Source organism: Bos indicus, chromosome 3 (assembly GCF_029378745.1).
Source record: "Bos indicus isolate NIAB-ARS_2022 breed Sahiwal x Tharparkar chromosome 3, NIAB-ARS_B.indTharparkar_mat_pri_1.0, whole genome shotgun sequence".
Taxonomy (NCBI): domain Eukaryota; kingdom Metazoa; phylum Chordata; class Mammalia; order Artiodactyla; family Bovidae; genus Bos; species Bos indicus.
Genome location: NC_091762.1, coordinates 81,079,090 through 81,103,040, shown reverse-complemented (window position 1 = coordinate 81,103,040; position 23,951 = coordinate 81,079,090). Strand labels below are relative to the sequence as shown.

Genomic DNA, 23,951 nt, shown 5'->3' with positions numbered 1-23,951 from the left:
CCTTCAAATGTACAAAGGCACTCTAATTTAATTTTCATGTATGAAAGAAAATCTGGAATTAGGATGCAAGCTAAAGTAAAGGAAAGGACCTGTGGAGGATTCATTTTGATGTTTGGCAAAACTGATACAATTATGTAAAGTTTAAAAATAAAATAAAATTAAAAAAAAAAGTAAAGGAAAGGATATTTGAAATAAGACCCATGCTTTGAAACTACTGAAAGGAATCTATGTCATTTTCTCTTTTATATTTGATAATCTGTTTGTTGTTTTTTGTTTGTTTGTTTTTTAATGAATGTACCCTATTGAGATAAATTTAATGAATATATTTTCAAGTCCTTCAGTGTGTCTGCATTAAAACTAAGACAGCATTGATAAATGCCCAGCATAGTGCTGGCACATGATGGGCCCCTGAAAGAAGCTACAGTAATTATTACAGGTAATGATGGTAGATGGTGTCTCATTTTTATGTTTCTCTATATTGTTATCTCACAGCTTCCATGGGACAGGAGTCCATCCGTTGCTTCTCTGTTTAGGATTATACAAGGCTGCAGTCTAGGTATCAGCCAGGTCTGTGGTTGCATATGAGTTTCAGAGTCCTCTTCCAGACTCAACCACTGGCAGAGTTTATTTCCTTCCAATTGTAAAACTCATGTCTACTTGCTTCTTCAAGGTCAGGAGGAGAGCATCTTTCCTTCCAGCTGCGGATGTCAGGGAAGGCTTGGACCCTCTTTTAAAGGTTTTGTCTGATCTTATCAGGCTCACTCTTCTGCTTTAAATAAACTACTCTCCCTCATGATTAACTTATTAACACCTTAACTACATCTGCAGAATCCCTCCATCTTTGCCATATATGTAGCACGATCACAGGAATAATATCCCATCACCTTTGCCATATTCTGTTGGTCAGAAGCAAATTACTGGTCATACTCATACTCAAGAGGAGGGGGTCATAAAAGAGCGTGGGTCTTCAGGGTCATCTTAGAATTTTGCCTACCAACCTTGGCAAGCACCAGCTATCCATAACCAATATTACAGGATGCCTGAGTGCAACGTTGACCCTAGTTCAATGAAGCCAAAGGATAAGGTTGGCCTCTTGAGCAGTCAAGACAGATTGGCTAGTTGGCCAATGCCATTCATCTGTGGGTGCCCTTTACCAGCTGTCATCTGCCTGTCAGCATTCCTCATCAGACGTGCTCTTTTTACTTGATTGTTCAGTTCTCAAACCATCTTTAGAGATGAAATCCAATTTTGGTGATGCCACTGTTTAAGTAATAGAGAAAAATGTTAGACTGGCAGCAGCCAGGCAGTGAGGTGTCAAGGGAGCTCGAGGTAAGGTTTGGGGCTTGTTTGGGGAGCGCAGACAGCTAGAGAGAGTATCCTCGGTCAAGAAGGCAGCTGCTCTTCTGTTCAGCCTTGCAGGAGTGCCTGTCCAGTGTTGCCAGATCTTTTTCTGTTTTAAGAGAAGCCAGAAATCTGGATTTTTATGTGAAACCCCTTGATTTTCAAATGTTGTCATTTGTTCCAGCTTTAAAACTGTGAATAGAGACTTCATTAAACCTCTTCTTATAAACCTTCCTGCACTGTATGTTAGCAGAGAGCTGCTTTGGCAGGAAACATTTCTCCTTTGGGTTTTGGGGGATTTTCCTAATGTTGGTGAGCAAAAACATGGCAAGAAGAGTCACTGATTAGGACACATTTTGATGGTACTATTTTTTAAATGTGAAAAGGGTCTTTTTCTAGGCCAAGTAAGATGTTTCTAAAGTTTATCTCACAGGCTTCCATTTTACAGTGTGTACTGGTAGTTCAAAGAAAGAAAAACCCAGATTAGGTTGCATAATGAAACACGTAGGAATTAGTATTGCCTGGTTTATTAAGGAGAGATTGAGGTACTTTCAAGCAATGTTACATAGTAGTTAAGCATATGGATTTTGAATTTCAACCAATGTGTGCTCAAATTCCTCCTCTGAAATGTTTTGAAACTTGTGTAAATTACTTGATTTCTCCAGGTCTGGTTTCCTCCATCTGCAAACTGAGGGTGATAATAAGATCCAGGATCTCATCATAAATATTAAGTACATACTAGCTGTGATTATAATGATATTCAGTTTCCTTTAAGACTTATTGCTCTGGCTAAAGTAGTGCAGATACTCTAGACATCCCAATTTGACCCCTAGCCCAGACACTCAAGGACCATTAGTCACCTTGGCTATAGCATTGTAAGGGGTCTACAAACTCCTCTTATGAATTTATACTGTACATCATAACTTGTATTCACTCCACAGGCAAGTATTTATTATCTACTCTACTGTATACCTGGCACTTTTTGAAGACCATTTGGTAGGATTTTCTCAATGAGTAAGACCTACCTTATAAGGTTATTGGAAGGATTAGTCTGTGCATGAAAACCAAGTATCTGCCCCATGTTGATAGCCATATGAACAAGAGCCGCATGGCCAAGTCATGGTGGCTTTGTGCTAATCTGCTTTGTACTAATAAGAAAAACTAAAACTTTTATTCAGTGCTGGCTCTTTTTCAGTCCTGTGGTGGATCTGTAACAGATACCATCAACACATTTGGGTTTTTTTCCCTAGGTTTGTTTTGGGGATAACCGGTTGAGGGGTCATTTTGTAGCAGAAGGAATATGACAGTTAGGAGTTGGGATCTAATGGCACTGGCAAAGTCCAAATCTGGGTTGTTCTTCACACTTTGATATTGATCCCAAGGAATGCTGGTGGCTTTCATAGGGACTTCTCACAGGGAGAGGATTACGTTTTCTTCCAAGTACATGCTATATCTTTGCTCTGCCCCAATTGTCTATAATGACTCATCCCTAACATTACTAATCACAAGGCTTAATGTTCCCATGAGTGATTAGAGTGGGGATATCCTAGGAAGTAGAAAAATAAATCAGAGCAAATTTGGCAGATCTGATATTTAAAAATAGAAAAGTAACTCAGTTTTGCCTAAGAATGGGGCAAGAACAGAGTCAGGGGCTGGGCAGAGATAGAGAAAATGCTTGCAGAACATGTATCTTATTGTTGGGATGGAAAGAAAATAACACTCGGCAGCTAAAGGGGCTGCAGGCTGCAGGCCTCTGGCTTTCTAGTCACGGGCCTTTGCCTAAGACCAGCTGTCAGTGACAGTGTGTTTTATCCAGAATCATAAAGCCAAGTAAGAAAACCCAAGGGTTCACTTTAGGTCAGTCTTAAAAGTGTCCAGGAATTTCTCACATGTGTTGGTTTGTCTCATACTTTAGATCATACTTTATTTTATGATATATCTGTATCCTACCTACTAGGGTCAAATAGTATTTTTTTCCCAGTCTGAAACTTAAGTGAGCTGTTTTGCATTTAAAAAAAAAAAAAAAAGTATAGGACTGTGTTTACAACATTGAAAAAAGACTGACATCTAAGTTAAGACCAGGATATTCCCTAATGATTTTACATCAGGTTTCATACCCTAATTTTAAATATGTAATTTAAATTTGCAGTTAATATTTATTAAGAATCGTTCAATCATCAAAACTAGCTTTGAAGCTTGCTTATATATTAAGTCTTAAGTTCAGCTCAGTCACTTAGTCATGTCCAACTCTTTGCAACCCCATGGATTGCAGCATGTCAGGCTTCCCTGTGCATCACAGACTCCTGGAGCCTACTCAAACTCATGTCCATTGCATTGGTGATGATGCCATCCAACCATCTCTTCCTCTGTCATCCCCTTCTCCTCCCACCTTCAATCTTTCCCAGCATCAGGGTCTTTTCCAATGAGTTGGTTCATTGCATCAGGTGGCCAAAGTATTGGAGCTTCGATTCAGCGTCAGTCCTTCCAATGAATATTCAGGACTGATTTCCTTTAGGAAGGACTGGTTGGATCTCCTTATGGTCCAAGGGACTCTTAAGAATCTTCTTCAACACCACATTTCAAAAGCATCAAGTTCTTATTATTCAATTCTACATAATAAAGAGTCTAAAATGGAAGTTTTCAAACGGAAGAAAATTCAGTCATTGTATTCTCATCATTGTTAGGATAATTTTTTTTAATAATCTGTTCTGGATGATAAATTACCCAACACGCAGTGGCTTAAGACAATAAACATTTAATTATCTCAGTGTTTATAGGTAAGGAATCTGGGCACAGCATGGTTGGGTGCCTCTGCCCAAAGGTATCCTATGAGGTTGTGGTCAAACTGGTGGCCAGAGAGGCTGTCATCTCAGAGTTCAACTTGGGAAAGATCTGCTGCTAAGTTCACTCACATGGTTGCTGGAGGATTCAATTCTGAGGGCCTCAGTTCCTTGCCTCTCATAGGCTAGCTCACAACATTCTCTCTGGCTTACCCAAGAGAGAGCACACAGGTGGAAGCCATGGTCTTTCTGTAACCTAATCCATCTCTTGACACCCCATGACCTCTGCTGCGTTCTGTCATTAAATCCAGTCTACCCTCAAAGACAGACCACACAGCCATGTGAATATCAGGAAGTGGGATCATTGAGGGACCAACCTGGAGGCTGCCTCCCCCAGTAGCTAGAAAGCAATCTCAGATGAATGACAACCATAAAAACCTAAAGAAACAAGCATATAGCCTATCAATCATTATTTCTCAATTAAAAGAACATCTGTGTAAGTAATCTTAAAAATAGATACTGAATCAGAGAATCTCAGGTTAAAAAGACAGTATAAAATCCAGCTGGCTTACTGCCCTCCTTCCGTTAAAGCTGTCATTCAGCCCTTGCATCTTTAGTGATAGGAAATGTACCGCTTTAATTTTTGAGGAAATCCTCCTGAAAGAAGTTTTCACTGTGAGCTACAATGAGTTCTCAGTCATTAGCCCTAGCTGGAGAGTCATTTTACTCTAGAGTCTAGGTGCTTCTTCATGCCAATACAAGGGTTTTCTTTTTTGTTTTGTGTTAAAGTTTTCTTTTATTTTCTATTCACCATCATACTTTTGCTTTCACTCTAAAATTAACCAATTAGCCCTCATAGCAACCCTATGAAGTAAATACGGTCATTATCCTCATTTTGTTTTAGATAAGGAAATTTTGGCGTAGAAAGCTTAGGTAATCTACCCAGATACTACAGGCAACTTGGCTCCTATGTCCATGTTGTTTTTTTTTTTTTCCACTGCTTTTCTACACTGATGAATTTCAAAACAGAAATGTTTTTTTGGAACTGCTTAGCATAGAGACAGATAACCTTGCAAATCTCAGTAGTCTCTGGAAGAACCATCATTTTAAAGCCTAGTTCCCCCAAAATGTATATTCCTGGTGAAGATCCTGGGTCACTGGGGAAAGAGTAAAGCAGGTTCTGAATGCTGTATTTCAGAAGGCAGGAGAGACATCCATTTGGGATGGCTGAATTACCATGACCGTGGATGCCTGGAGGAACTTGCCTTCTTTGATCTAGTAAACTCATTAGGAGCATCTCTTTACCTGACACTAGCTAAATGAGGCCTCGTGGCCCAGTACAGGCCAGCAGAAGCAGGGAGATGAAAGTTCAGCATCAGACAGGCAGGAGTAAGAAGAGTGGGCCCGGCAGGTCCTTGAGGCAGGAAAGTCCAATGGAAGAGAAACTTGAGTTGCTGCCTTTAGCCAGCCTCTGATGTAACTTTCAGTTTGTATGCGTTTGTTTAGATACAGACATGGTCATCATTTACCTGTCCGCTGGCATTACATCAAAGGACTCTTCAGAAGAAGATAAAAAGGCGACTCTCCGTGTCATCAATGAAGAAAATAGCTTTCTAAACAACTCTGTAATGATTCTCACCTACGCCCTCATGAACGGTAGGTAGTGTTTCGAGATCCTTTTCTTTCAGATAAAATGTTCTCTCTAAGTGCATGCTGCTTTCAAAAAATAAGAAAGAACCATCACAGGGTGCTTTGATGAGGGTATAAGGAACAGATTCCTTCCCAAACCCAGCTTTCTCCCCCTTATATGGATACTCAGGGCATGTGTCAGGATGTCGCTGTCTCTTCATCTCTTTGTCCAGTCAGCTCTTCATTTCTAAAACTTCTGCAGTTACATGGTCTTACACAGGCATCTGTGCAGCTCCATTTTTTTTTTTTTTTTTTTTGGTTTCTCCATATATACTTGGATTTTGATACTGTATGAAGCTTATTAACTTGTCTCATTGATTTAAGATCAGGAATCCCAAGTACTAACCTAGATTATTCTGTAAAACCAGGACTGTGAATATTACATTTACCTGCAGAATCACCGACTGTGCCGCTTTCTCCCTATCCCCTTGCGTGTCGTGGCAATGAGATGTGTCTACTTGACAGAGTTCTTGTGAAGACTAACCCCGACGTAGAGTGAGCACCCAGGATGGTGCCAGGCACTTGCTAGGTGCTCATTAAAGTTGATTGTGTGGCTGTTACATCAGTCTGTGAGAAAGTTTACAAAACTGGCAAATCTGATAGAATACTCAATAGTTTCCCTTCAGCAATTTAACCATCCTCCAGTCTGACAACAGCCCAATTTTCTAGCTCCCTGCTGTGTCTTGTCCCCTCCACCCCCCCACCCCCATCTACAAATACACAGCTCTTCCTTTTCTTCTTTGGGCCCCTTTCTCTCAGTGTTCAAAGTGGCCCCATTCTCTTGTTCTTGAGAGAACACATCTTGATTTACAGTCCTCCTCACTTGTTGTCTCTTATCTCCCCTCTCCACTTCCAGATTTCTGTGCAGAACCAGCTGGCTTGAGGGGCACTGGTTCTTATATTTTAATGGGATAAGGATTACTTGTAGATTCATCTTTAAATGCAGACTCCCAGGCAGTGTCTATAGATTTGTGATCAGACCCTCCTAGATAAGTTCCAGGAATCTGTATTTAGGCCAGCATGATTGTTTTCCAGATATTTTGTGGACTGCTTGCACATGGAAAAGCACGGGGGCTGACGTCTAGAGGTTTTCCGTTTCGGTCTGCATTTGCTAGCCGTGTGGCTTATGGCTGGTTACTTAATCTCTTGGGGGCCTCACTTTGATCGGTCAAATGAAAAGAGTAAAATCTCCATAGGGTTGCTCTGATAATAAATATGCAAGATATGGTGTGCTTATGAAGCACGCACCTTATACAACATAGTGCGCTGAGGTCTTAGAGCTGTTTCATACAACATCTCTTGTCTTCAAGAAGCCCTTGACCCAGTGAGGAAGATAGACAAGGCAAATGAATTAAAGGCAATAGAACAGGTGTAAGGAAACATAAAAGGAAGTGATCATGCCTTTCCCATGCGTTTTGAAGGTCTGCTCAGGCAGCTACTGAGCAGTTTTCTTGCATCCCCCATCTCTTTGCTGGTCCTAGATCTTCCCATGGGAGTATCATATGCCCTTGCTGTGCCCCTGATAATTCCACTTTTTGAAACTTCTGGTTACTTCCCATAACCACTCTCATCTTTTCTCTTTCTTCCCATAAGCTAGCCTGACACACCTCTCTGAAAAGTATCTCTGAACAGTACTCAAGAGGGTTGACACATATCCTTAATTCTGTCAGTTCAAATAGGGAAGCAGAATCACAGTGGAAATTGTGGTATATCAAATTAATTATCAGAATAAGAACATGAACTATTGATGAGAATGTAAATTGGTGTAGCCATTGTAGAAAACAGTATGGAAGTTTCTTTAAAAACTAAAAATAGAGCTACCATATGATCTAGCAATCCCACTCCTAAACTTCTATCAGAGAAAAACAAAAGCTCAAATTGAAAAAAAAAAAATACATGCACACCAGTGTTCATAGCAGTACTATTAATAATAGCAAAGACATGGGAACAACCTAATTGCCCATCAACAGATGATTGGTTTAAGATGTGCTAAATGTATGCAATGGAATATTACTCAGCCACGAAAAAGAATGAGCCATTGTCATTTATAGCAACATGATGAACCTGGACAATTAAGTCTGAAGTAAGTCAGTAAAGAAAGACAAATATATCGCTTATATGTGGAATCTTAAAAAAATTAAAATAATACAAGTGAATCTATATATGAAACAGATTCACAGACATAGGAAACAAACCTACAGTTACCAAAGGGAAAAGATGTCAGGGAGGAATATATTAGGAGTATGGGATTAACAAATCCTAGTATACATAAAATAGATAAGCAACAAAGATTTACTGCATAATGCAGGGAACCATATTCAATATCTCGTAATAACCTATATTGAAAAGTAATCTGAAAAATATAAATGTATATAACTGAATCACTTTGCCGTACACCTGAAAACAACACAATACCTCAATTTAAAATAAGAGAATAAGAATGTACACAATTATGGGGGGAAACTGGAAGAGTAAAGATGCAAAGAGGAATTGACAACTCAAAGGTTATTAACCAGCTCTGATCTGGGTGAACAAGTTGAAGCCTGCAAGGATATCTGGAGACTAGGACCACTGCAGACTGTGTAGGAAGTCATCTGGTGTGGAAGTCTGTTGTACAAGTCTGAGAAGTTGTTGTCTTTGTGGCTGCTCTCTCTGTGAATTCTCAGTGAAGCATCTGGAGTGAGCCTGCCCTTGGTTGGGTTGCCTTTGGTGAGTAAGTCAGCAGTTGGGAAAGGGAACTGAACACAAATCAGAAGAGTGGAATGAACTGGAACTCTCAGGTCCCTCTGTGTCTGTCTCTTAACATCTCTCGCTTCACCTCTCAAGTTACAGCACTTCATTTTTGGCCACGTTTAACCTGGAAGCATAGAAGAAAGGGGATTCTGGGAAATGTAGTTTCCAGCACAACCACATTGTTGATAGAATAATCCAGTCTGCCACCCTACTTACTCTGCTGCCACCCCTGCATAATGCTTCATAATGGAGTGACATAAAATAACCCAATCCTTGGTATCTTGTGCTGTGCTCTTTGTCTGGTAGATTTTCCTGTTTGTTACTTTTCTTGTACATTTTGAAAGAGTCATGCAGTACATGACAAAGAAAGGAAATGTTTTTATCGCCTCAAATTGTCTCCTTTTATCATTCACTCCTGTAAGCTTCTCAAGGGTGTAAGATCATAGATCAATCACATCTTATGTGTTGTCTTTTACTCTGAAGTATACCACTCACCTCCCATTTCAATTCTGTGTCAAGCAAAGGCAACGATAATCTGATTCTGATTCTCCTTTAGCATTGTCTGAGTGGAGCAAAATCCAAATTATTTATATACAATGTGTTAAGAAAGAAATTATACCCATTAGATCCTGCCATGATTTTAGAAATGGACTTCCAAAGCTAGAAGTATATATATTTCCTATTTAAAAATGATAAAGTCACTGAAGGTAGGTGAACCATGAACTTTTAGATTTTTTAATGACTAAACAGTTCAAGAACATGAGGCAAAAATCTTTTTAAAACTCATTGGTAGAATTTCAGTAGTGACTGAAATAACTTGAATTTGTTTACAATGGTACCCATATGGGATCAGTTACTAATCCTTTTGACTGTGTTCCAACAATAGCAAACCAAAACTTTAAAAAAGGTTTATTAAATTTATTTTTGTGCTATAGATTACAGATGTAGAACAATACATCCCAGTATGCCTGAATCTTTTACAAAGATTTTAAAACTCTCTAAACATAAAAAATATATATTAAATAAATCAAATCCAGTATTATCCCTACAATATAAAGCATGAAAACATTTGTAATTAAAGTGAGTTTAAAGAAATGGGGTTTGGAGACATCACTAAATACAATCCATAATTCTTTCATTTAGTTGCATGAGACTTTGGCAAGTGTTTAATAGGCAAAGAGGTAAGAAATGAAATGGCAAACCTCAATCCTTTAAAACTCTTACAACTTCATCTACTAATTTAAATTAAATGCAGGCTTGTTAATCATTACTTTTGCTTTCAAATATTAAATGCAGAAAACTAATTTACATTTTATAATTAAACTTTCAAGGAAGAAATCCTTGCTGAATGGGGCTCCTCTGTTTAGTCATATGTTTTTCATCATTGCCTTTTGAAGAATTCCTTTGGCCTCATTACTATTTGAGGAAAGATCATGCCTTCAGCTTTGTTCCTCTGCAGGAACTGGTATCTATGTCCTGAGTCCAGATTGTCTCTGCAAAGATCCCTTTGGCACTGCAAGACCTCATTGAGACCCTTATTAGATCTAAATGACAAGGCTATCCTATGGATATACACCAGTTTGTTTTACATTGTCTTCCCTTGGCTTTCTATTTCAGATGGGGTGACTGGCTTGAAAGAGCTGGCTTTTCTAAGAGATCTGGCCGAACAGAACTCAGGGAAGTATGGTGTGCTGGACCGGATAGCCTTGCCTGTGATTAAGGGCAGCATGATGGTGCTGAACCAGCTGAGTAACCTGGAGACCACAGTTGGCAGGTTCTATACCAACCTTCCCAACCGGATGATTGACGAAGCTGTCTTTAGCCTCCCCTTCTCTGATGAGATGGGAGATGGTGAGTTCGGAGAAAACTTCCTACTGAAGGAAAGCGAAAAGAAGTGGACATGAGTCAAACAGCAACTTTTAAATGTTGTTCAGTATTTGCCATGTGAGCTTTAGGGGAAGTGTGGGTGTCCCTTTCTCTGGTCAAAGGATTGTGTAGCCTCCCCGCCACTGGCCCAGTGAGTACTATGTTCTAGAGCAGAAATCCGCAGCCTTATTTCTTCCTCATTGCTCTAGCCTCAGTCAACATACTGGATCTTGGGATGGGAGGTGGGACGGAGGTATAAGAGGAAGGGAACTTATGTATACTTACGGCTGATTCATGTTGTTGTGTGGCAGAAACCAATACAATATTGCAAAGCAATTATCCTCCAATTAAAAATAAACAATTAAAAAAAAACGTAATGGGTACATCTAGAAGCTTTGTGAGGATTCCCCCCAATCTAAAAGTGAATTTGGCACTAAACAGTAACTTTGCACAGCAACTGGTAAATAAGGCAGAAGTGCTTGGGATTCAGCATCAAAGGCAAGGCAACACAGTGTAGTCAAATAGATACAGGCCTGACGTGGAGAGGATTTCAAATCCTACCTACCACTTGTTATTTTTAGTAACGTATTTAATCTTGTTAACTCACATTTGGTTATCTGCAAAAACACGACATCTTTCACATAATAAGTCTTTGGGTTATTAACTTTATAAGATTTCAGTTCAGTTCAGTTGCTCAGTCGCCCATGAACCGCACGCAGCACGCTAGGCCTCCCTGTCCATCACCAACTCCCAGAGTCCACCCAAACCCATGTCCATCGAGTCGGTGATGCCATCCAACCATCTCATCCTCTGTCGTCCCCTTCTCCTCCTGCCCTCAATCTTTCCCAGCATCAGGGTCTTTTCAAATGAGTCAGCTCTTTGCATCAGGTGGACAAAGTATTGGAGTTTCAGCTTCAGCATCAGTCCTTCCAATGAACACCCAGGACTAATCTCCTTTAGGATGGACTGGTTGGATCTCCTTGCAATTACTAGGCAATTAGTATTGCCTAACAGCATCACCATATGAGATCTTGTTTTTAAGTTCCATTTGCTAGGAATTTTTACAATATTCAGAGAAAACTCACATATAAAAATGAATAAATCTTATAGAGGCTATGATTTATAGAAGTTCAGTAGATATGTTCTTTCTATAGGGAAGAAGCATGGTAGCTACTGCCACACCTCAATTTATTTTTCCTTCCTAGTTCTGGCAGGGCCAACAGATGTGTATAGAATTAAAACTCATGCCTTTACATAAGGTTATTTCTTTTTATAGGGAAATGTCAGGTCTTAAACGTGAATGACAATTTATGCATTTTACCAATGTGGCTGAATGCCAGTCAAGTATTTTGTCAGGCAGGGATGGACACATATCTCACCCTCAAGAAGTATTTTAATCAGATAAGAGAAAAATAGATCAATGGAACATGACAATTCTGTGTGAAAGGAATTGAGACAGGTGTAGAGACTGAGTCCTGATCAAGCAGAGCGGATTATGTAGTCAAGTTCAGTTACCGTTAGTGGTATCAGGTAGAGTGGGACCCTTCCCAAAATATTCCATCCAGAAGCTACCATGTATGCTTTAAATTAAATTATATGCAAAGCTGATGCTTTCCAAAGTTTAGTCCTTAAGGCCTGTTTTATGACTCCCAAGCAGTGGGTTTCAATTACTATTTATTGATCTGCTGCATTCCCCTACTAGAGTATATCATATTTATCTTTGTATTTTCAGTCCCTGGAATTACTGGGTGATACTTCCTCTAACTCCATGACAAGGGGACCCTGAGTCTAAAGAAACTCATGTTTAGATGGCTCTAATTCAAAATCTCCACAGATTCAAATGTCAGTTACTAGACATATTTCTTTTAAAATACAAGTCTATGTACTTGTAGGGAGGGTGTATGGGTATTTCATTAAGTGTAGCAAGAGCTTAGCAGTCTTTATTTGCCACAATGGGATAAAGAGTCTTCTGTCCAAATTGATAATTGAAAAGTAAGACTGCCTTTCTTTTATCAAGCTTGCTCTCAGTATGTCCAGAGGAGAACAGAAATTTGAAGTGAGCATGTGGTCCCCGAGTATTTCTGTTACTGCTCTGTGAAAAAAGACTTTCTTCTTAGACTAAAGCCCAGAGGAATGTGGCATGCAGACTGTGACCTCTGTTTCCTGGCCCTCATAGCGATGGTCCCATCATTTATAACCCCTTTGCCCAGGGATACCTGAGCAAAAATCTCCAAAATGTATTTTTAAAAGCCTCTTAGATAACTATTATTTTTAAATGTTTTAAAACCAATAGATAGCATTCTGAAAATTGACTACTTAAAGAATGCTTTTGAATTTATAATAAATACCCATTGCATAGCTTTTCTTTTTTCTTGTCTTACTGAGATATAATTAACATACAACAGAGCATTTGTTTTAGGTATACAAAATGATGATTTGATATTTGTATATATTGCAAAATACTGCAATAAGTTTACTGTATACCAACCACCTCACGTAGTTATAATTTACTTCTTGTGTTAAGAACTTTTAAGATCTACCCAAAGCAACTTTCAAATGTGCAATACTAATAACTATAACTATAGTCCCTATGGCTGTACATTATATACCCAGAACTTCCTTGTGTTACAGAAGTGTATCCACTTCTTCCTTCCAAGTGATACATTTAATTGGTCTTTGCAGTCACAACAACTCAATAATATTTTGAGTGGACATCAGACACTATTCTCTCTGTAGAAGTCTTCAAGGTGATTTAAATCCCTTTCCTAGGTGTTGATAAAAGAATGGCTTTCTGCCGTGCTAGTAGGCGTGAAACATGTCATCAAGCGTTGTAAGACATAAGAGCAAGATGGAGAGAAACTATCCATCTTTTTGTTCTAAATTTTATTTAGAACCATGTGTTGTTGTTCAGTCGCTAAGTTGTGTCCAACTCTTTGCAACCTCATTAGAACCATGGGATTGTAGAATTGTCAGGGTCCTAGAGATCACTTTGTCTCAGCTCCGCATAGAATGCACAAGGAGATGGATTCAGAGAGGTGGCACGTCTCAGCCAACTCAGTAGTAGAAATGAGAAGAGAGCCCAGTTGTTCTGCTGCTCCGGGCAATGCATTGACCACTGTTCATGCATTCTACTTCTGTAGGTCTTCCTCCCCTTGGCTTTTCTCTTTCCCTATGTATCCTATTGTATGGCCTGTGAGCTAAGAATGGTTTTTATGTTTTTAAAGATTCATTAGAAAAAAAAGAAAAAATATGCACCAGAGGTTAAATAGCTCACAAAACCTAAAATATCTACTACCTGACCATTTATGTAAACGTTTGCAAGCTCTTGGCCCAAGTGACTAGAAATACATTCCCTTAGAACTTTAATGTCTCCTTTAGCTGCTCAGAGTTCTAAGTGGCCAGATCATAAGATTCTGTACCTTTCTATGTTTTATTTTTCTCATTATCTTTCTGGTTTTTTATAGGATTCATTAATAAAATAGAATACCTTATAAGCTTTCCTTTATCCATAATCTCTTTCATTTAACATCCCCTAGAAATGAGTACGGTGAGCTTCCTTGGTGGCTCAGCAGTAAAGAATCCACCTGCAATGCAGGAGACATGGGAGACAGGTTCAATCCCTGGGTTGGGAAGGTCCCCTGGAGAAGGAAATGGCAATCCAGTCCAGTATTCTTGCCCAGAAGCTTCTATGGATAGAGGAGCTTGGTGGGCTACAGTTCATGGAATCACAACTGAGCCCAGCACAGCACAGAGATTGGTAAGGTTGTTACTGCTATGTCCTTTAAATGGACATGAAGGTCAAGTTTCAAAGTTATGTCCAGTATCATATGTATGATATGATAGGGCACAGTTGGGCTAGAGCCCAGAATGTTAGATTCTTTGTCCAGTGGTCTTGCAAAGTCAGTTGAATCATCCCCACTTTGGAAGTAGAATGATAAATATGTTGCTGATGTTTCATATGGATCTGGAGTGTCGTATCCTTTTAGGTGAAAAAATAGTGGAAAAGGTACAAATTACCTCCATTTAAGGTAATGAAGATGTCTGAATTCCTGAAGAGTCTATTTCCCTCACACTCATAACTCCTTTATGCTGTCAGCAAAGGCAGTGCTTGGTTACTGTGGCAGACAGGAAACTTCAGAGCAAACTAAGATGCTGTTTGCCGCATTCACAGTGCCTGGAGCACAGCACCAGCCTTTGTTCAATGCCTTCTTTGACATGTTTTGATTTTTTATTTTGTTTCAACCCGCAGGTTTGATAATGACTGTAAGTAAACCCTGTTATTTTGGAAACCTCCTTCTGGGAATCGTAGGTGTGGACGTGAACCTGGCTTACATCCTTGAAGACGTGACGTATTACCAAGACTCCTTGGCTTCCTATACTTTCCTCATAGATGACAAAGGTAATCTACTAAAACTTACATAGCAAAGAATGGTTTCTTTACCATCCTGAAGAAAAGTCATCTGCAGAGATTCTGATACTAACAAAGTAGGAAAATGCTGGTATTTGTAGAAAAAGTGTGACTAGGACTACTTATTTGTCGTAGAGGACCATAACGATGGCAGAATGCATCTGAAGATCGTGCATTTGTTTCTATCTTGTGTTGAGGGGTAGGTGATAGTTACTTATAACCGTCAGGAAATTAGACTTGAGGATTGAATGAAACATAGAAGTGATCCTTTGGATCTTTCTTTGGTCTATATTGTTTTCTTAATACTTACTGACATTAAGGTTTATGTGATAGATTTTATGAAATGAAAACCAAATGGTCAGTACCTCCCAAATATTCTTGATTAGGGAGATGTTCAAGAATTTAAGACATCTTGCTACACTTCCAAAGTTTTATGCAAGAAAACATAAAACAAGTTCAGGTTTTATTGGACTGCTGAGTTACAGACTGAGCAGCTGAGTGTTGAGCAGCCCTCCCAGAATCCCCCACATTTCAAATCTACGATGAGCACTTTTATTAGAATCAGTTCTTCCTACAACATGTTTCCCATAGTGTGTGTGTGTTTTTTTTCTTATTACAGGGTATACCCTTATGCATCCATCTCTTACCAGGCCATATTTACTCTCAGAACCCCCCCTTCACACTGACATCATTCATTATGAAAATATCCCCAAATTTGAGTTGGTTCGGCAAAATATCCTAAGGTAAGGAAAAGGTGAGGGTCATAATATCTTGTTTTTCCCTCTGAGAATAGGATCCACTGAGGTCAAATATGAGTGTTTAGAATAAGAAATAAAGCAAGTATATAAATTATTTTAATGTTATCAAGAGTATGGTTTTTGATATAAGAATAGTAGCCAAAATTTTGTTTACTTTGTAAAGTAGGTAAGATCTCGTAGAACTGTTATTTGGGGGGAATGTCTTGTAAATCAAATTCTTATGTTCACATTGCCTTTAGTTGTAAAATCAGATATATCTCATCTCATTTTTAAAGATACTCCAGTTATACCAAGTTGGAAATTGTTGGCAAAATAAGAGGTTAAGTTGAGGACCAGCTCTAGAGCATGCCAAAAAATAGCTTGGCAAAGCACTGTCCATTCCAAGTTGACAGCACAATCATATACAACATTTTCTCTTGAAATAAGGAACAGATTGGATTTTTTCCAACCATGATACATTATTTTGGCAGATGGTAACCTATAGAGAAACGGGTCTTTGTGCTCATTGGTTGTAAATTAATGACTGAGTGATTTGAGACAAGTTAGTCTCTGGAAAGAATTAGAATCAGGGGACAGGAGTAGAGAGGAAGGAATGTTTTCAGTACGGAGCTGACATAACGCTTTTACAAAATCAAAAATCTCATATTATCTCTTTCAAAAGTGATGAGCTTCATTGCTTTTCAAAATCAGGAGGTGGTCAGTGACTCACAGCGTCTTCCCTGCCTTTAATTAAGTGCTTCATTTTATCTTTTGCCTGAAGTATTTCATTCTGTTTGCCAATGCAGCCTCCCTCTGGGCAGCCAGATTATCGCAGTCCCTGTGAACTCATCTCTGTCCTGGCACATAAACAAGCTGAGGGAAACTGGAAAGGAGGCCTACAATGTTAGCTATGCCTGGAAGATGGTGAGTGCGAGGAAGCCTCCTTTGCTTCAGGGAGGTGCAGGATGCAACATTCTTCCTCATGCAGAAATTCTAGGGAACTTCAGCCTGGTAATGTTACTAATCTGTTTTAAAATGATTGAAAAAAGAAGAGATTCCATAGAAATTTTATATTTTTTTCCTTTTTTGTTTATAAAACCATTAATTACTCATGAATAAATCAAACCATATTTAAAAAAAAATAGATAGTGAACTCTGCCCTTTCCCCTCCCGAGTTTGACCTCCCATTTCCCAGAAGTAACCACTTTGATCAATTTCAGGAAACTTATTCTTCACACACAGGCATGTATCTCTATATGTGAAAACACATTCAATGGCTCTGTACTACATTACATAGATCAACCAAATTTCTTCTGAGTCGCACGAATACACATTTAGATTGTATCCAGTTGGAGCAAGGAGATCAAGCCAGTCCATCCTAAAGGAAATCAACCCTGAATATTCATTGGAAGGACTGATGCTGAAGTTCCAATACTTTGGACACCTGATGCGAAGAGCCAACCCATTGGAAAAGACCCTGTTGCTGGGAAAGATTGAAAGCAAAAGAAGACGAGAGCAGTAGAGGATGAGATGGCTAGATAGCATCACTGACTCAATGGACATGAGTTTGAACAAACTCTAGGAGATAGTGAAGGGCAGGGAAGCCCGGTGTGCTACAGTCCATGGGGTCGCAAAGAGTCAGACATGACTGAGCAACTGAACAACAGCAACAGTTTGTTTTTATCATTTTCAACTTAGATTGTGGAAACTGGGCACTGAAAAGGAGATACAGAAGCATGAATGTCCTCCATTGATGCCAAGGAAAAGACAGATTTAGATTAGGTTGTGTACTGCTCCCATGTCACAAGCAGATTGCTAGCCATACCTGTGCTACCCACATTCTTTCACTAGCCTCATTCAGACCCTTAAGCTTCAGCGGACTTCCCTTGTGGTATAGTGGTTAGGAATCCACCTTGCAATGCAGGGAACACGGATTCGATTCGTGGTTGGGAAACTTAGTTCCCACGTGCCACAGGGAAGATCCTGCATGCTGCAGGGTTAATTTTTCACATCAGAAAGAGTGAGCCAGACTCCAGAATTTTGAATTGAAAAATACTTTTATATTTAAAATTAGAGATTGCTTATCTTACAGTATATCCCATTTGAAATAAATATTTTTTTAAAAAGAACACTGAGCCTCAAAGAATCATAGAGAAACAGAATCTGACACACACCACACATCTTACTTAATATTTTTGTCCTTTACTCCCCCTCCCAAGCATAGCATAACAGTGCTATTATGGGGCCCTAAGTACTCTAATTGACCAAAAGAAGAGTAGACTTTGATCTTTTTTTCTATCATTCAGTAATAATCATTAAACTTAAAATACAGTCATACTCGAGATTCCCTTGGAAGGCCATTTCTGATGTTATTAATATGTGTTGTCGATCCTAAATGGATCTGTTTATTCATCCCTTTAAGACCTGCTATTGAAGATTGACTGTCACCTAAGAAGGACAAAGAAGAATGATACTTGCTGCCCTCACAGAGCTTCCAGCTTAGCAGTGGATGCACAGTTCAACACCTCCGTGCTGTGTCTACACAGGAATGATAGGAATCGGGAGAAGCCAATGTGCCTCTAGACATGACTCTCTTATGATCTTCTTATTTGCTTTTTATAGAATCATAAGGCAACAGCAATTTCTAAAACGGAAATGAAACGAAACAAAATAATAAGACCATTGGAGAAGGTTATGTTTATCAGCCTAATTCTACTGATATTTTGCTGATAAATACAGATCTGAAAAAAGTGAATGTCTGTTTCAAAACTCTCTGAGACAGCTCATTTTCAGGAATTTTTTTTCTGTTTAGAATGATTATACCATCTGCCCTTTATAAACATACAATTTTTAAATAAGGACTAATTGCTTAATTTTTCACATCAGAAAGAGTGAGCCAGACACCAGAATTCTGAATTGAAAAATACTTTTATATTTAAAATTGGAGATTGCTTATCTTACACTATATCCTAATTGAAAGCAATTCAGGTACATCCTGGTAAAAAAATCTGTATTAATATTTGTAGGCATTAAAAGAGATAGAAGGAAATAGAGGCATTTTAAGACCTTCTTTGTATAGTAAATAAACCTAGTATTAACATTTTGGGAAGTATAATCTTTATAAAAACTGTCTTTCTTCCGTGGTATTGGCACATTTTGACGACTCTTCTTAGCCGAATGAATATAATCATGTAATCACTTCAGGTAGAAGTGTTAACTTTCTCAGAGTTTTGAAATTGTCAGTTCAGTTCAGTCGCTCAGTTGTGTCCAACTCTTTATGATCCCATGGATTGCAGCACACCAGGCTTCCCTGTCCATCACCAACTCCTGGAGCTTGCTCAAATTCATGTCCATCGAGTCAGTGATGCCATCCAACCATCTCATCCTCTGTCATCCCCTTCTCCTCTTGTCTTCAATCTTTCCCAGCATCAGGATCTTTTCCAATGAATCAGTTCTTCACATCAGGTAGCCAGAGTATCAGAGCTTCAGCTTCAGCATCAGTCCTTCCAATGAATTCAGTGTTGATTTCCTTTAGAATTTACTGGTTTGATCTCCTTGCTGTCCAAGGGATTCTGAAGAGTCTTCTCCAACATCAGTTATCAAGAATGTCACTGTTAAGTGAACATTTAAAGTGGTAATAAATAATGAGATTGAAGTTAAAAGGCTTGCCTGATTACCCAGAAATAAGAACAAGAATTTGTAAGCTCTTTCTAGTTACATCAGCAGAAAGGGGGGAGTAAGTACTCTTGTCCTCCGGAGTGAAATGGATTCCTCTACTAAATATAATTTAAGTAGATTTAGTTGATGTTGATAATAATTGGTTAAACTTCTTGGCATCCATAGATATAGCAGATATTGACGGATTATTTCACTGAATTAATTTAAATGTAACATGAGAGATTATGTTAGCAGCATTAAGAGATTACTACTTTGTCACTATGCAACGCAAGTCTGTCTTTGAGCATTGAGGAGGCTGCATGCTGTGTCAGAAGGAAATACTGACTAATATCAGAAGGTATTGCAACATTCCAGTGTTGTACAGGCATGGTTCACTTCAAAACATGAATCCCATGGATAATCAGTGAAAAAAACCACTCCCCACTCATGGAGGCCTCTTCTAGATATGTTATACTAATTCCTTAATGCAAGCAACTACTTTTTCAGCTAAGAACACAATAGCAAGGAGACCTATTTTGAAATCTGTTTTCCTTTCCAGCTAGAAATTATGAAGTGTTGCCTTTAGATGCTTAGGGTAGTTTTTTTTTTTTCTCTTATATAATTGACCCTTGAAGAGAAAGATAGAATTTTTATCTTACAGAATTGACTTTTTTTCTCTTATAGAATTCTTATAAGAGAATAAGAATTATCCTATAGAATTTCCTTCAGAGGAGGCAATGGCAACTCACTCCAGTACTCTTGCCTGGCAAATCCCATGGACGGAGGAGCCTGGTAGGCTGCAGTCCACGGGGTCGCGAAGAGTTGGACACGACTGAGCGACTTCACTTTTACTTTTCACTTTCATGCACTGGAGAAGGAAATGGCAACCCACTCCAGTGTTCTTGCCTGGAGAATCTCAGGGACAGAGGAGCCTGGTGGGCTGCCGTCTATGGGGTCGCACAGAGTCGGACACGACTGAAGCGACTTAGCAGCAGCATAGAACTTCCTGCAGCACAGGAAGCAAACTCAAAAGATGCTGAGACAGGAAGAGGGCAAATAGTAAATACCACTTCAGAATACTCTGTCACTTTCTAACTTGTTGGGTTGAGGAAGAGGATTAAATTTGCTAATGTAATTGAATATCCTTGGCAGCAGTACTTAAAAGCAATTTCAGGAAGATGCAAATTCCCCTGTGTTTAAAAAGATTTCTGCAGCTATCCTCAGAAACCACATATTACACTTAACTCTAACTTGCCTTGTTTAAAAAATTTCTCCTTGATTGTTAACTTATCTTTTGAGTTGCTTTGATTCTGGCCATCTTTTAGTTCTGAATTTGCTGGTTATCACTCTTTTCATTTAAGTACAAACCACCTTTAAAATATATTCTGTTCAGCTCTTAATGAACTTAGAGAAGTTTGACTTGTATTTTTTTTTTTTTTTTGAATTTTTTTTTTTTAATTTTATTTTTTATTTTATTTTATTTTTAAACTTTACATAATTGTATTAGTTTTGCCAAATATCGAAATGACTTGTATTTTTAAGTCAAGGAGCTAGAACTACATAGCTTGACTTGGCTTTTGATTCATGTAGACATTCTTCCCACCAAATTTTATTCAAGCATCCATTTCTAGGAGCAGAATGAATCTGAAAGTACTCCTGTCTCTACATAGGAGCTTAAATTAGGCCAAATTACAACACACTTGCCTTTCCTGGTCTGAAAGGACAAGTCAAGCCAGCTTTGCTAGGAAGTGATAGGGTTTGCACTTTTCATAAGTCTGAGATCCTGGTCACCTCTAACCAAGAGAAAAGAAAGTGTTCATTGGGAATTGAATGAGTAAACCAGATTCTGTACAGGCTGTGTTATATAGATTCATAATTGGCATTTAAAATACTCAATTCTCGGAACACTCATTGCAAAACCAACTGTATATTTTACAACGCATTTCCAACCCAAACAGAAATAAGTGTTGTATTCTTATGCCGTGTTCCAGCTTGTATCCATTAGCTTAAATAAGCAAAAGAGGACTAGGGTTACTGTTTTAGAGAGACTATTTTCTAATCCCTTCATCAACTCCATGATTTTCTGTTACATGCATTAAGTTCCCTCGATCAGAAAGAAAAATAAAAAATAGAAAATGTGATTTTTTTGCCAGAACCATTTTCTATTACCCCATCTTCCTGTCTTTCCTTCACTCATCACGTATTTTTCTGTGTGGGTTAGAAGCAGAGAGAGCAGAAAGTAATGTTGACCAACTTACTATCTCTCCAGGAACTTTCATTTCTGTATTAACATTTTCTTTGTCAATTTTCCAGGTCCAAGATACTTCCTTCATTCTCTGTATTGTGGTAATACAACCAGAAATACCTGTCAAACAACTGAAGAACCTCAACACTGTCCCCAGCAGCAAGTTGCTGTACCACCGGTTGGACCTCCTGGGCCAGCCTAGTGCTTGCCTCCACTTCAAACAGCTGGCCACTCTAGGTAAACCCTGCGCTTTTCAGTTTGCTTTGCGGTCTTCCTGATAGCAGCTCCCCATGAGCATCGATTTGGACTAAGATGCCGAATGCCTTCCCAGGTGGCTAGGTGGTAAAGAATCCATCTGCCAATGCAGAAGATGCAGTTTCAATCCCTGGGTCAGGAAGATCCCCTGGAGGAGGAAATGGCAACCCACTCCAGTATTTTTCCTGGAAAAATTCCATGGACAGAGGATCCTGGTGGACTACAGTCCGTGGGATCTCAAAGAGTTAGACGTGACTGAGCACACTGAATACCTGCAGTGCCCGTGTGGGGAGACAAATGTAAAAACAATGTGAGGCCTTGCCTTGTCTCTGGTTCTCCATGAGTCACTGAGATGAGGATTTGTGGGTTGGTGACTTATTCAGGATGAACTCTCAGAAGAAACAAGTACAGAAGTGAAGTTAACAGGAGAAGGAAGAAAGGAGAAAGCAAGCCAGAATTTGATTTTAAGTGACGTTCCAGCCTCACCCTGGTCCTGAGGGGGGCTTTGGAGTGTAAATTACACTGCAAAGCTTGCCCTGACTCAGGAAAGGGAGCTGGACTTTCATATTCCTTAGTCACTTTCAGGTTTCTGCTAATGCAGGACAAAGAGGTTTTAGCAGCTCAAAGAATGTCCATCAAACAGAGTGGTAGATACGGCCCACTAGAGGCAGGCACGCAGATGATGAAGATGCAGGCGTACAGCGTAGGAGGTGGGAAAATGGTCAAGAGTCCAAGGGTAGCGCACCTACATATCTACAGTGTATATCTGTACCTATCACAGATCCCTGTCTTCAAAAGCGCTTAGGAAATAGGCAACTAATTCAAAGAAACTAAAAGGGAATTTGCATTTGTCTGTGTCCAGTATTTTACAGCCATCGTCTGAGTTGGCCTATTACAGATGAGGATTTTGGGGCTTATCCAAATATTGAGTTGGCCAAAAAGTTCGTCTGGGTATTTCCATATCATCCTGTGGGAAAAGCTGAATGAACTTTTTGGCCCACCCGATCATAACTTTCCCATAGTAACACAGAAAGAAGCGAGGCTCAGATGTGGTTCATGCTTCTCCCATGCCTGATATACCCCTTTTATTGCATGCTGCCATGTGCCAGATGCATACTAGGCGCCTGTGGGGTATGTTATATGTCACAGTATACTCAACAGTATTATCAAACAAAAATTTTCTTTTTCACCTTTGAAAATACTTAGAAGTCACCATCCATTCTCCAGTTTCAAAATGAGAACACTTGTGTCCAGGTTTCTCTTTTGCAGTCCACCCTACAGAGTTTCTGCCTGGACATGAGATCAACAGAGCAGGCCATCCTAAGTAGTTTTATCTATGACACACTCATCAGTGTGGACAAGTTAGATGGCCAGAGATGTCTACTTGGATTTACATTTCCTTGTTTGTTGTAATTTAGGTTTGAGGGAAAGAGGGTTGCCTTCTGTTTCTATACAAAAGAGTGAGTGAGTGATTGAGTGAAAGTCACTCAGTCGTGTCCAACTCTTTGTGACTCCGTGGATTATACAGTCCATGGACTTCTCCAGGCCAGAATCCTGGAGCGGGTAGCCTTTCTCTTCTCCAGGGGATCTTCCCAACTTATGGGTCGAACCCGGATTTTCCCACATTGGAGGCAGATTCTTTACCAACTGAGCCACCAGGGAAGCCCAAGAATGCTAGAGTGGATAGCCTATCCCTTCTCCAGGGGATCTTCCCAACCCAGGAATCGAACCGGGGTCTCCTGCATTGCCGGTGGATTTTTTACCATCTGAGCTACCAGGGAAGCCCCATACAAAAGAGTATGTCCTTTAATTTATATTTTTAAGAACTACTTAAAGAAAAGCTCAGATCTGCGTAATTCCCTTAGTCACTATGGGAAACACTGCTGCTGGGGAAAATGAGGTAATAAAAAGAAACTTTGTATTTATTATTTATTTAACCTTTAAAAAAAAATTTTATTGAAATATAGTTGATTTACAAGGCCAGTCTTTTTAAATTTGGGACAGCAAAGTGCAGCAGTTTTTCTTAATGGAAAAAAAAAGCCCAAGCCTAGATTTTTTATTTCCTTCAGATAATCCCTCATAGCTATACCATCCAATATGGTAGCTAGTAGCCACAGGTGACTATTGAGCACTTAAAATGTGGCTGAACCAAGTTGAGATTTATTGTAAGTACAAAATACATACTTAATTTTTTGTATTGATTACATGTTAAAGTGATAATGTTTGGATATATTGGAGTC

At 39.2% G+C, this 23,951-nt stretch overlaps 1 protein-coding gene across 1 annotated transcript in view; it reads left to right on the top strand.

Moving 5' to 3' along the window:
• CACHD1 (cache domain containing 1) overlaps positions 1-23,951 on the top strand; it is a 234,983-nt gene that overhangs the window by 177,751 nt on the left and 33,281 nt on the right. The window contains exons 8-13 of the mRNA XM_019957321.2: positions 5,628-5,777; positions 10,161-10,394; positions 14,659-14,808; positions 15,437-15,560; positions 16,361-16,478; positions 21,525-21,693. Of these exons, the coding sequence (XP_019812880.2) occupies positions 5,628-5,777; positions 10,161-10,394; positions 14,659-14,808; positions 15,437-15,560; positions 16,361-16,478; positions 21,525-21,693 (945 nt within the window). The remainder of the gene's footprint in view (positions 1-5,627; positions 5,778-10,160; positions 10,395-14,658; positions 14,809-15,436; positions 15,561-16,360; positions 16,479-21,524; positions 21,694-23,951) is intronic.